The sequence below is a fragment of the Eptatretus burgeri genome, chromosome 7 (genome assembly GCF_056783735.1).
Source record: "Eptatretus burgeri isolate ZD-2024b chromosome 7, Ebu_testis_v1, whole genome shotgun sequence".
Classification (NCBI taxonomy): Eukaryota; Metazoa; Chordata; class Myxini; order Myxiniformes; family Myxinidae; genus Eptatretus; species Eptatretus burgeri.
In genome coordinates this window covers 27,399,673-27,412,086 of record NC_140967.1, presented here as the reverse complement: position 1 = coordinate 27,412,086, position 12,414 = coordinate 27,399,673, and the positions used below count along the sequence as shown (strand labels likewise).

The 12,414-nt window shown below is 42.7% G+C and overlaps 1 protein-coding gene across 3 annotated transcripts in view; it reads left to right on the top strand.

Moving 5' to 3' along the window:
- The window catches only part of TM7SF2 (transmembrane 7 superfamily member 2), a 68,163-nt gene that overhangs the window by 52,841 nt on the left and 2,908 nt on the right, over positions 1-12,414 (top strand). For all 3 annotated transcript variants that reach the window (XM_085887801.1, XM_085887799.1, XM_085887800.1), the window contains 8 exons: positions 1,957-2,150; positions 2,386-2,440; positions 2,951-3,145; positions 3,459-3,562; positions 5,296-5,415; positions 9,282-9,450; positions 9,588-9,668; positions 9,864-9,986. In XM_085887801.1, the coding sequence (XP_085743927.1) occupies positions 1,957-2,150; positions 2,386-2,440; positions 2,951-3,145; positions 3,459-3,562; positions 5,296-5,415; positions 9,282-9,450; positions 9,588-9,668; positions 9,864-9,986 (1,041 nt within the window). The remainder of the gene's footprint in view (positions 1-1,956; positions 2,151-2,385; positions 2,441-2,950; positions 3,146-3,458; positions 3,563-5,295; positions 5,416-9,281; positions 9,451-9,587; positions 9,669-9,863; positions 9,987-12,414) is intronic.

Genomic DNA, 12,414 nt, shown 5'->3' with positions numbered 1-12,414 from the left:
ATATATATATATATATATATATATATATCTTCTTCTTCTTCTTTCGGCTGCTCCCGTTAGGGGTCGCCACAGCGGATCATCTGTATGATCCGCATCGTGATTTGGCACATGTTTTACGCCGGATGCCCTTCCTGACGCAACCCTGGTCGCCTCTTACGACACAGGGATATGGTACACCTATTTTAACCGGGGTATACACCGGCCCAGTATACTGGTACTCATTTCGCCGACCTCGGAAGGATGACAGGCTGAGTCAACCCCCTGGTGTATTAATTCAGTGGCCCAACGGGGCTTGAACTCAGGACCTTTTGGATCCCAAGCCACTGCCCTAACCACTGCGCCAACACCAGGTGTGTGTGTGTGTGTGTGTGTGTGTGTGTGTGTGTGTGTGTGTGTGTGTGTGTGTGTGTGTGTGTGTGTGTGTGTGTGTGTGTGTGTGTGTGTGTGTGTGTGTGTGTGTGTGTATATATATATATATATATATATATATATATATATATATATATATATATATATATAATATACATACATTTCTTCACACACACACACACACACACATCAGCCCTCCTGACAAGACCTGATCAGTCACACCTCCTGACTGTTATGGTAAGCATCGCCACAGATTATGTCTCACAAGGTAAAACCACATCATCCACCAAGAACCGTCCATCTGTCACCCAGATGATTGTACCCGCGAACGCAACCCATTCAACCAGAAGTCACGTGATGTGATCAGCGGGTAAATCGAACCATGTGGAGTGGGACGAGCACTCCCCCGATCTCTCTTGGACATCGTCCTACACCAATGCCACCTCCAACAAGAAAGGCCTCGGCCCAACGACTCTGTCAAACAAAGATTACATCGTCAACATCAGTTCAACATCAAACGGAGCAACCTATCTGGATTTCGGGTTTATTTGCCCTCATTAGGACGGCATACCAATACATATTGGCATGGTACTGTTGGAAAGCCAATAATACATTTACTCGAATGAAAAATTCATTATTCCTTTTATCACATTTACTTCCCAGTTTTGAAATCCCTCGTTTCCAGGATTGATGAAGAAGAAGCGGTACCTCGAGCTTTAATATCGCGGTTCCAACGGTAACATTTATTATTCTCCAACAGCAGGAACCCTTGACAAGGACACGGGAGGAGCACACGAAAGGAAATATAGTAATACTTCTCGAAGCAATAGAAAAAATGCATGAAAGTACACAGTAGACGCACACAAGCAACAGCCATAACAACAACAATTACATGTTGTAAATGATCCTTTTTCACGTGTTGTACAACATTTTACATCCTCATTGACATTCACAGATAGACATGCAATGAGTTTGACTTTTGATTAAGCCCGTCAGCGAAACGATGGGAGGCACGCCTCGCATCTCTTCATTGTCCTCGATAAGTTTAACACCCGGATTTGTGTCTGAGAGAGGAAATTTTCACCAAAAGGCAAACACTCCCCCGCCCCAACCACTCCTTTCCCTCAAACCTACCCTCCCCTTCTCTGTGTGTACTGTACATTTTCCTTCATGTTGTGTCTTACTCCTCCATAAATCTTGCTTATATAAATATAAAAGGCATTGAGAACAGACTCGGCCTTTGAGCCAATTGTGAGATCCCTCCACACAATTTGCCTGAGAATAATATGCAACTGCATCGAGAGACAAACAAGTAAGCGGGTGTGATGGTTGCAATATATGTATGATTATACAGACAAAATAATATAACATTTCAAGAACATAGTTTGTAAAAAAAACAAAAAAAAAACTCATATTGGACAGGTCATACAAAGAGCTTTTCTTTAAAAAAATAAATCCATGAAATCCATTGGTTGTATTTTTGGTTCCCATTCTATTGCAATCATCACAATGCTCGCTGGCTACTTCAACAAGCAGTGCCACTTCCATCCTTCAGGATTAAAGCATTTTGTGTTATTTTTCGTGCAGGTGCTATAATTCTGCCGGTGGCCCTGCTCTTCACCATGCTCACCTTGCTCATTCTCTGTCAAAGTCCCAGTTGCAGCATACTAGAGCCACCGGATCTACCCAGCATGGCACAGCTTTGGAACACGAGGATTTTTCTGATCTACATTGGCTGGGTCGTTTTCCAGACAGCATTATATGCCCTACCTCTTGGCAAGGTCACTCCGCATAATTATTCCACAGAAATCGTGTACTGAGATTGTGCATCGTAAAAACTATGCAAAAACCTGAAAACACCATATTATGTCAAACGGTGCCCTCTGACATGCTGGAATCTGTCACCAGTGTTGTTTATTTATTTCTTTAATCCATTGGGATATCAAAGTTTTCACCTTTTATTGCCAGTTTACGACTGCACTTGTATTATTCTCACCCCGCACCATGTCATTTCAGGTGGTGGAAGGATTGCCTCTCCGGAATGGTCAGAAGCTTAAGTATCGCGTTAATGGTTAGTTGAAGATGATTTTTAAAAACAATTATTTGTCTTTTTGAAGGAAAATACAGAATATAACTATCATATAAAAAGGCAATGTCTTCTTTGCTGGTTTGCCTGTAACTATGAAATAATTTCTTGTGTTGATAATTTGAGGTGGTGGAGTCATTAAAAATGATATGAATGTTTCATACATGTTGGATTCCTCCCAAATGTTTGATTTCTGCTTCTTCTTATTCTCCCTCTTCCTTCCCCAACCCCTTTATACCGTCCCCCCGCCATACCCCACCAATCCCCCTTACATTGATGTGATATCACACGGGGCTGTTTTGGGGTGGGTTCACACTAATGATCAGAATTATTTATTTTGCACATGAATAAATGTCGTCTTTTTTTTTTTTTTTACTTTTGATGGGCCTATAATGCTCTCCAGTGTTGAAGTTCCTTCTTGGGGAACTATTATTATTTATTATGACCTAAAAACCAATCTCTCATGCTTATGAAAAATGTGTGCATTTATTGTAGGCTTTCATGCATTGGTGCTCACAGCGATTACAGTTGGCTTATTGAGATACTGTGGTGCCGATGTGGCTCTACTCTACGATCACATTCTGCACTTTGCAGTTTCTGCTGCTCTCGTCTCCTTCCTGTTATCGTTGTTTCTCTATTATCGTGCACTGCATGTTCCATCCTCCGAGCTTGCCCCTGCTGGAAACACTGGTAACTATCTTGGATTCAAGCATCCAATCCTGTATCTTATAACCCCACCCAATTTTGTCACCGTTTTACTCTCTGAGCTGTGGATATTTGGAATGAGTGTGGGAATCGCATCCAATGAAAAATGCACAGATGGTGTACGACATGATGGGTTTTTATTAATCTTTATAATATAACTTTGCTATACCTGTACTAGCTAAAAGTATTTATTTGTTGGGAAAGAGTGCTACACATACCAGCAATGAGACAACATGCATGTTTGTCTGTTCATCAACATTATTCTTTCCTGCTTTGATCGTTTTTTTTTTTTTCAAAGGTGACCATATTTATGACTGGTTTCTGGGCCACGAGTTAAATCCCCGCTTTGGTTCCTTTGACCTCAAGTACTTCTGTGAGCTCCGACCTGGTCTTATTGGCTGGGTACGTTTCCACCGCGCAACTTCCACATTACCTTCAAGTGTTTTATTTCCACAATGTTGTTGACAACTTTCTATTTTATTCATAAACTTGTGAATTTGGCTACCTGCATGCTGAAACTGCAACGGCAGCATAGATTTATTGCTTCAATCACTTCCTGTCTTTCTTTTGAGAAATACTTGCTGCAGTCATTTAAAATATTCTGTATTTTAATCTTTCATGAAAAATATTTTGACGTCATAATGAAATGAACAGTGAATTTAAGAAAACATACACCTTTTGTCATGGTGCTTTATTTGAAAAATAATTAAATAAACATTCAATACCTGAATAGGTTGACGGTTTTGGAATCGGATCATTGTATCGCAATTATTTTGTCTTCTATGGTCATTGTTCGGCTGTATAACCCTGAAAGCATCAAAAAGTGTTTTCCTGCCATTCCCTTCACCAAATGGGGCTGCGTTGATTAAAAAGCCAGCAATGGACTTCCGAAGTAACAAGAGCAAAACCGGACTTTTGTTCTTATCACGCCAAAAAAAAACTTCCAATGTTAAATGCATTTATTACAATTCTACTTCAACTTGCTAAATGTCTTTATGTAATTGCATTGTGCCATGGCACGATTTTATACATAGCCTTGCAGTCATTTTAAAATTATACACAAACAAATGCAGAACACACCATTAATGTCTTGGAAAATTTAACCAGCAGCCTCTATTCTGAGCTTGCAGACCATGATTATCTCCACACTTTTTGAAAATAAAGGCTCTGTCCATCCATCACATTATCGCCTCCTAAACAGTTGTGCAGAAGTTCACCCTACTTGGTAGTTATGATCACCGCATAGCAAGAAGGTGGAAGAGCAGTCATTTTTGGCCCTGCCCACTTTTCTTTTCTCTAAACATTCCATACATCCATCAGGACCATACTCTGTGCAGAGTGTTGGTGCTGCCTGAGCAGTCTCCTTGGCTATTGGACACAATCCTGGACGGGTCGCCACTCCGACACAGTATACCAGTAAGCTGGCACTCATTTTGCCGACCTCAGAAGGATGACAGGCAGAGTCAACCCCACCTGGTATTAATTCAACAGCCGAGTGGGATTTGAACTCAGGATCCTAGGATCCCAAGCCCACTACCCAAACCATTAAGCCAACACCAGGCATAAACATTCCATGCACGTTTTAAAATGAAACTTTCTCCAGTATATGCAATCATCATTGGGTGGATGCATGAAATATGCCACTATTTTTTCGATTTGATCCCTGGTTGATGCCCCAGGGAATGGAGATTTCGTGTCATCGGGTTAAAACGGGAAAACATTTTTTTTTAACTCAAAATTTGATATTGGGTCATTCCTGGTGGAGTATTTTGCCATCTTTCAACTTTGCTTTAGGTGGGAAGTGTGGGGACCTCTGATGGCGAGCCATCTACTTCACTCTCGTCGAATTTGCCACGTCATGTGAGCAATGTCAGTGGTCTGTTTTTTGAGGAAGACGACGAATACAAAAGCCAAACTTTGGGATGACACTTTAATTTTAGTAGATATTAAGTATCTTGGGTACTTGGTAAGTAAGCACTCTGAAGATAAAATGTAATAAATAATTACCCCTCTGAAAGGCAAAAATTGATATAGTATAAGACATAGACAATATAGATAGATAGATAATATATATTGTTGTTCACCCTGTAGATGTTTTCACCCATCAGCCCATGCTTCTGCATTGTTGCAAACAGGCACTTTTGGATGTGGCATATTTGTTGAAGGAAGATCAGATGCGAGGTGTTGTCTCCTTGCCAATGGTGCTCGTCTGCTGTTTCCAGCTGCTGTACATTGGTGATGCTCTTTGGCATGAGGTATATTATATCATCTTCAGATCATCACATAACTATTTACAGTGGCCTGCAAAAGTATTCACCCCTCTCTTCAAAGTTTTCACGTTTTGATGCCACTGATATTAATTCATGATGCTTTCAAATCAATCTCAATATAGTGATAAAGCTACTCTTCACAAACTATTCCAAAGTGATAAAGCTAAAACATGCAGATAAAATGTGAATAAGTTAGATTAACAGAGAAAATCAGATGATTCTCAGTTGAATAAGTATTTAAACCCTTTGCCAAATTCATCCGAAACCACTTCAGGAGCAAATTATTTGTTTGAAAGGTTAAAAAACATAAGTGTAATAGGTTTCACCTGTATGTAATCAGTTGTTTAACTTAAAAATTAAGCTCTCCCACTATCTCAGGAGTTTTAAGGTGCAACTTATTTGGTCAACCAACAAGGCAAACATGAAGACCAAAGAAGTCAGACATAAAGTGGTGGAGAAGCACCGTTCAGGAGAGGGTTATAAGAAGATTCAAAGTCACTCATAATCCCTTTGAGTACGATGAAATCCATCATTAAGAAGTGGAAGACGCATCATATACTGTTACGAATCTGGCAGCCATGAGCACACAACAGCCAGAGTCCTTATAGATCAGTTATACTGGTAAGTATGTGTTTCTAGGTAGGGTCCCGTCCTATGTTTAATGGGTGATTAAATGTTCCTGTGCTGCGGAGTTATTTTGATAGATAGGGTTTTTACATTTTTACATCACCTACAACAACAACAACACTCTGCTCTCGGCATTCTTCACGCGCTCGCTGGCATGCGGGCGTGTCTGGAATTCCATGCCTCAGGCGGTTGCGTTTCGGTGTGGATTTCGCACCATATATGGTCACAAAGCGTTTCGCTTCAGCTGCGCGCCAAATAAAGGTAGGCGTCGTTTTCTGCCCAATGGGTGTCGAGTCGACCACAGTCGGGGCGGTCCTTGGCAAGAAGGCGGAGCCGCGACACGCCATCCACCCAATGGGAGCAGGCCACGGGAGCAGACGGGGCCCCAAAAGGAGAGCGAAAAAGAAGAAGGAACAAATGATTTGCGTCAAATCTGCTCGAGATTGCGTCGAGTCTGCTCGAGTGCGTGTCTTTGTCCGGGTCTGCGGCCGACTGCATCACGCAGATCCGAGGCGTCTCATCTGGCGGATTGCTGCGGGCGGTCGACCATCTCAACTCGGGAGATCATCTCGTGTCGCCTGCCTGCTAGCCGGAGGAGCGTGCCAATGCCCGACGCCACCCTCCGTACCTGGAGCTTGGAGCGGCCTCTGTTGCGGGTTCGAGTCCCATTACCTCAAGATCCTCGAGAACCACACGAGGTGGACAGGTCCATATCTTTCTGGGCATTTGTGTGTGCGTGTGTGTGACCTTAGGCCCTGTCTTTAAGTAACAACTGTGTAAGTGCTTTCTTTGTTCATTGTACATTGCATTTCTTATAGTTGTGATAACTCTGCTCTTGTGTGCTTCCCCTCCCTGATTATTGTAAATTAAATTCCCCTTTTGTTGAATGTCCCAGCTTGTCCTTGTCCTTTCTGCCATTGGTTTGCCACGGTGCATATTGGGGATTAGGAAGGCCGTTGCCGTAGTTGTACATTTAGATCGGCGCGGCTCTGGTAACTCCGCTAGGTTACGCCGGTTCCGAGTTGTTACCTGCGATTCGGATCGGACAGAGTCGGCCGAGGGTGTGTTTCCCCAGTAGTTATACTGCGTGGGTATTTAGGTATATTGAAATTAGGCAATTAACCCTATCCCACATGGTCGAATTATTGGTGATTCACGGTCCTGTATGGGACCCGTGCCTTTCGGAGTTCTCTGAGAAGCACGATCTAGATTCCGGGTGTTCGGTGGAGCCGACTCTACTGCTCCACCTAGCGGTCGTGCTCGCCGCCGACACCTGGCCCACAACAATACCACCCAGACTCTACCCAGATCAGGTCACCCATCTCAACTCAGTCGCCAGACAAGTTTGGGAAGACACTGGACATGCAATGACTTTTAAAGATCTACATGGCTCTATGACTGAGATGGGGGTCAGGGTTCATCAATGAACAATACCCCATTCCCTTCATAAAGATGGCCTCTATGGACAGTTGGCAAGAAAGAAGCCATTACTGAAAAAGACACATCCAAAAGCTTGTATGCAGTTTGTGGAAAAGTATCTTAATGATACTGCAATCATGTGGAGAAAGGTTTTGTGGTCAGACAAGACAAAAATTGAACTTTTTGGTATAGATTCAAGGCGTTATGTCTGGCGCAAGCCTAGCACTGCACATCGACCAGTCGACACCATCCCTAATGTCAAGCATGATGGTGGCAGCATCATGTTATGGGGCTGCTTTTAATCAGTAAGGACTGGCAAGCTTGTCAGGAGAGAAGAGGCAATGGATGGTGCAAAGTACAGGAGAATCATTGAAAACCTGCTTGAGTCAGCCATGAATCTGAATTTAGATCTGGCCCGTCAGTGGGATCCAAAACAAACTGTTCAGCTTGGTGGAGGTATGCGCTCTATCGAGTGCCATTCTCGTTCGGGTCTGTTTTTGCTCCCTTCTTGAAGACAGGTGTGAGGTTTGCTGACTTCTTGCAGAGGGGAGGTGGCCAAAGGAGAATGGCAGACTGAATAGGGCAGATCGTGGGGAAGCAAAAGCAGTAGAACAGGATTTGAGAACATGGGCACTGATGCTATCTGGGACCATTGCTGAAGCAGGTTCAATGCCAGACAGAACTTTATCTTCAGTGAGTAGGGCACAGAGTCGAGCACGTAAGGGTAATATGTGGACAGGACAGGATGGGTATACGAGATTTAGATGCAAAGACAAACACAGAGTTTAGACTTTCAGCCTTATTACGGGCAGCATCTACAGTAATGTTTTTGACTATTTCGATCTCGTGATTGGTTTGGACTTCTGGGTCAGCGATTGTTCTGGTGTGGCTGGGGCAGCAAGATCCCCTGAACCATGATTGGTGAGCCCTCGGAGCGGAGAGAGCCCACTGTGGTCGGTGATTGGTTGGTCTTGGGGGAGTGGAGTGTGCCAAGACTTGCCAAAAGGTGAGGGTGGGGAATAAAGTCATGCATCCTATGCTGGTGTGTTCTCTTCTCTGAGTTGAGCTACCTGCTCATTCCTGTCTGTGCTCTTGCATCCTTCGACTGTGTTCTCCTGTCTGCTTCTGCCTTTGACAGCTCTGCGTCTCTCCTCCTCGTGACCTAGCACCAACGCTTGCTGTCTGACCCCGCTCTCTGTGCCAGCATGTACAAATCCTTCAACCACCTGGGATTTTCCACCCAATGCTAAACAAGGAACTATTCTCCCTCCTGACTTGGGGTCATTTTTATCCTTTATAGTTTCTGCTCATCTTTCCATTCAGGATTTTGTTTCCTTATCCTCTTATGCTTGGAATCAATTATTTATTTCTTAAAAATAAATGTGTTGCAGCTTATGTTCCTACAATTTTGCCATGTCGACGTTTGGATTTAAATTGCATTCCTGCAAGGCTAAATTGTTAACGATCCTGATTGATAGTCAAGCACCATGCTGGTTGTGTCAAAGCATGGACCAATATCACCGCTCGTCACTGATCCATGAGTAAAAGTGACCACTTCATTTAATCATCCCAGCATTAGCTGTGGTTGGCAACCACATACGTACTGAATATGCACCTTTGGGTGGGTACCATCCACATGACAATATAGATGTCCCGAGTTTGTTTTCCTTCCCATTTTCTTTGTCCATTTACCACTGCTTCATTGCTGGTGTGTCGACCTCTTATGCTTCTTTTATTTTTTCCAGCTGTTCCATGAGCCTCAATGTTTGTGCATGAAAAAAATGTAAATACTATGTGCATGGTAGGAGTGCTTGCTGAGCACCATGGATATTGTACGTGAGGGCTTTGGCTTCATGTTGGCATTTGGAGACCTGGCCTGGGTCCCCATTGTATACAGTCTGCAGGGTGTGTTTCTGCTTACTCATCCTCGAAACCTGCACTGGACTGCTGCCATTCTTATCTTCCTACTTAAAAGTAAGACTCATGCAGCATTACCACACTTTGTAACAAGCTATTGTCCCTGGTGTGCATATATGGGAGGAAAAGGAAAAGGGTATTGGGAAAGGGATTGGTTGTTCACACTCTTAACTTATTTTATTGACCCTACACAGCTGCTGGGTACATGGTATTTCGTGGCTCCAATTCAGAAAAGAATACTTTCCGCAAGAACCCCAAAGATCCTCGGGTTTCAAGTATGTTTTGTTGGGGGTGGGGTTGGTCAATGTATATGAATATGAGGGCTTCAGTGGGCAAGGGAAGATGTGGTGAGCTTTTTCGAGTGCAGTTTGTCTTTGCGTGGATTTCATAGTGACTGCAGAGATACAGTTGTTAAATCAAGCAATTAAAGATAGACAAACACAGGAATGTGGGGGTGTGTATGTTTGCAGATCTGCTCACCATTCCTACCTCTACTGGTAAGCAGTTGCTAATATCTGGATGGTGGGGCATTCTTCGACATCCCAATTACCTTGGAGACCTCATGATGGCCCTTTCATGGTCGCTGCCCTGTGGTAAGCCATCATTTAGTTCAATTTTTCATTTTCCCAGCAAATTAGATCTACTGCTCACAGTTCTCTAAATTTCTGGGATTGCAGCAGTAAAGAACTAGATTTTGGTTGATGAGTTTAGCTGTTACTGTTGCCAGAACAATAATGCATGGTTCATTAAAAATATATTTCTCTTAATCATATTTCCTTGAAACCATATTTTCTGTTTTGTTTGAATGCAGATCCAAAATGCCCAGAAATGTTAAGTGCATCCAAATTGAAGGATATTTATCTTGCTTTCACTTTTAGTGCGATGTAAAAAAAAAAATTGTAGGAGTAAAAGAAGATTAAAAACAAAACAAAACATTGTCTAGACTCCTGGAAGAGCGATTGCACCAAACAAATCAGGACACAACATAACAAAGGGGAATAAACAATAGCATGGCAGAGGGAGAAAATAGATGGAGACAGACAAAAAACAAGGGATACAGGTAATGATGAGGGGTAAGGAAGAACACAAAGGGTGGACAATATGAATACATTTACAAAACTGTGTTTGACCAGTTTGTGATTTTTGTTAAGATATGAGGAGAGGAAAGAAGCTGCTGCCTGTCCGTCAGCAGGATAAGATATCAAGGCAGAGTGTGGTGTCATCAGCAAATAGATAAAAAGGATTTTCCAATCAGTGAGATCATTGATGAAGATTTGGAATAATATGGGGCTGACAACACCGCCTTTGGGTACTCCAGCCTTGACAGGGAGGCGATTAAAGGGTTCCGTTGAGAGTCACACATTGTTTACAAGAGGGGAGGAAGTCAGTAATCCAAGAGTTGAGTTTGCCTTGGATTCCATAGGCAGACAGTTTGGAGAGAAAGGCAGGATGCCAGACTGTATGAAAAGCTTGAGATATTCCAGAGAGACAGCCCTGATCTCATGTCTGATAGAGGGCCTCCACCATTGCTGGGAGAGTAGAAGCAGCATGTTCAAGTTAGAGTGACCAGGTTAGAATCCGAATTGATGATCTGAGATGAGGCTGTTGGAAAAAAGGAATGATTTTATGGCACTGGGATGATGATTCCATGACCTTGCTGATGATTGGAAATCATCCAACATCATAGCATTACATAAAAAGGTGCAAAAACTGATCCCCTTAACTACAGACCAATTACCTTACTTCCAAACTGATGGAAGATGACCTATGGTAAATGACAGGGTGAAAAGGGCAGAGAGAGGAAGCAGGAGAGCAGGTTTTTAGGACACGTGAGCTGATGCCGTCTGGTCCAGTTGCAGAGTCAGAGTCGAGGGTTGCCAGAAACTTTTCCCCCTTTTGAAGTGCAAAAGACAGAATTAAGGAGAATTTGGGTATGACTGGGAAGGAAGGAACAGTGAGGGGGGGGTGTTAGGGACACAAGATTTTGAAGCAAACACAGAATTGAGGCATTCGGCATTCTCACGAGCAGTCAGCAGTGCTGTGGTGCCATTTGAAGCGAGGAAAGGGATGGAAGGGCAGCAAACACGAGAGACCGACTTGGTAGCACCACCAGATTTTAGAGGAGGGAGACAATTTTGAAACCTCATTCTTGAAATTGGACAGATGTTGTTTTCTGGCTCTCTAAAGAGTGCACACACACTTGTTGCGGGCTTTGTGGAATGATCTCAGGTTGTCTTCGGTTGGATTTGCTTTTCAGGAGGAGAATGCAAGTAGTTTTAAAGCAACTGCCTCACCACAGGATTCAGAGAACCAAGAGCGTGAGGATGCGTAAGATAATTGAAGACGAGATGGGATGAATCTGTACATAAGAGAGCAGGTTTCCCTGGACGATTTCCCAGGCTGAATCAATATCCTGAAGTGCAAGAAAAGAAAAGAAAAAAACGAAACAAATGTAGTTAATACTTTGATCTGCGGATACACGGGGTCCACAAATAAGGTTGGTCCACGAATGTCAGGGTATGACGACTCTATTCCACCTTAATATTGCCTTATTTGAATTACAGTACTGTATTCTTGCTTGGGGAAACAGCTCTCAAGGCCATATCGACAAAATTGGTCGTGTTCAGAAACAGGCTTTAGAATAATAGTTAGATTTTATTCACACACAAGTAAGTTATTCCATGATGGCAATAACCTTCAAATACCTCACTTACATATTGTCTTGGAATCTACATGGACCAACTAACTCAAGGTTGTATCCCAGATGCTTTCACTCCTCTGTTCCAACATAAGTGCGAAACCTCGTTACACTACAAGAAAAAAAATCATCTTTTTTTTTCCTCTTTCACGTACTCGTACAGTTTTTGCAAACAAAACAATTATGTTTCGAAAGCCTACATTCCAGAACTTAAATGCTGAATTAACTAAAACTCCCTCAATCAAGAGTTTCAAAGAAAATCTCAGGTGTTGCCTTTTAAATATTTATGTGTACATTTTTTAATGTCCTACTGTTACAGTACT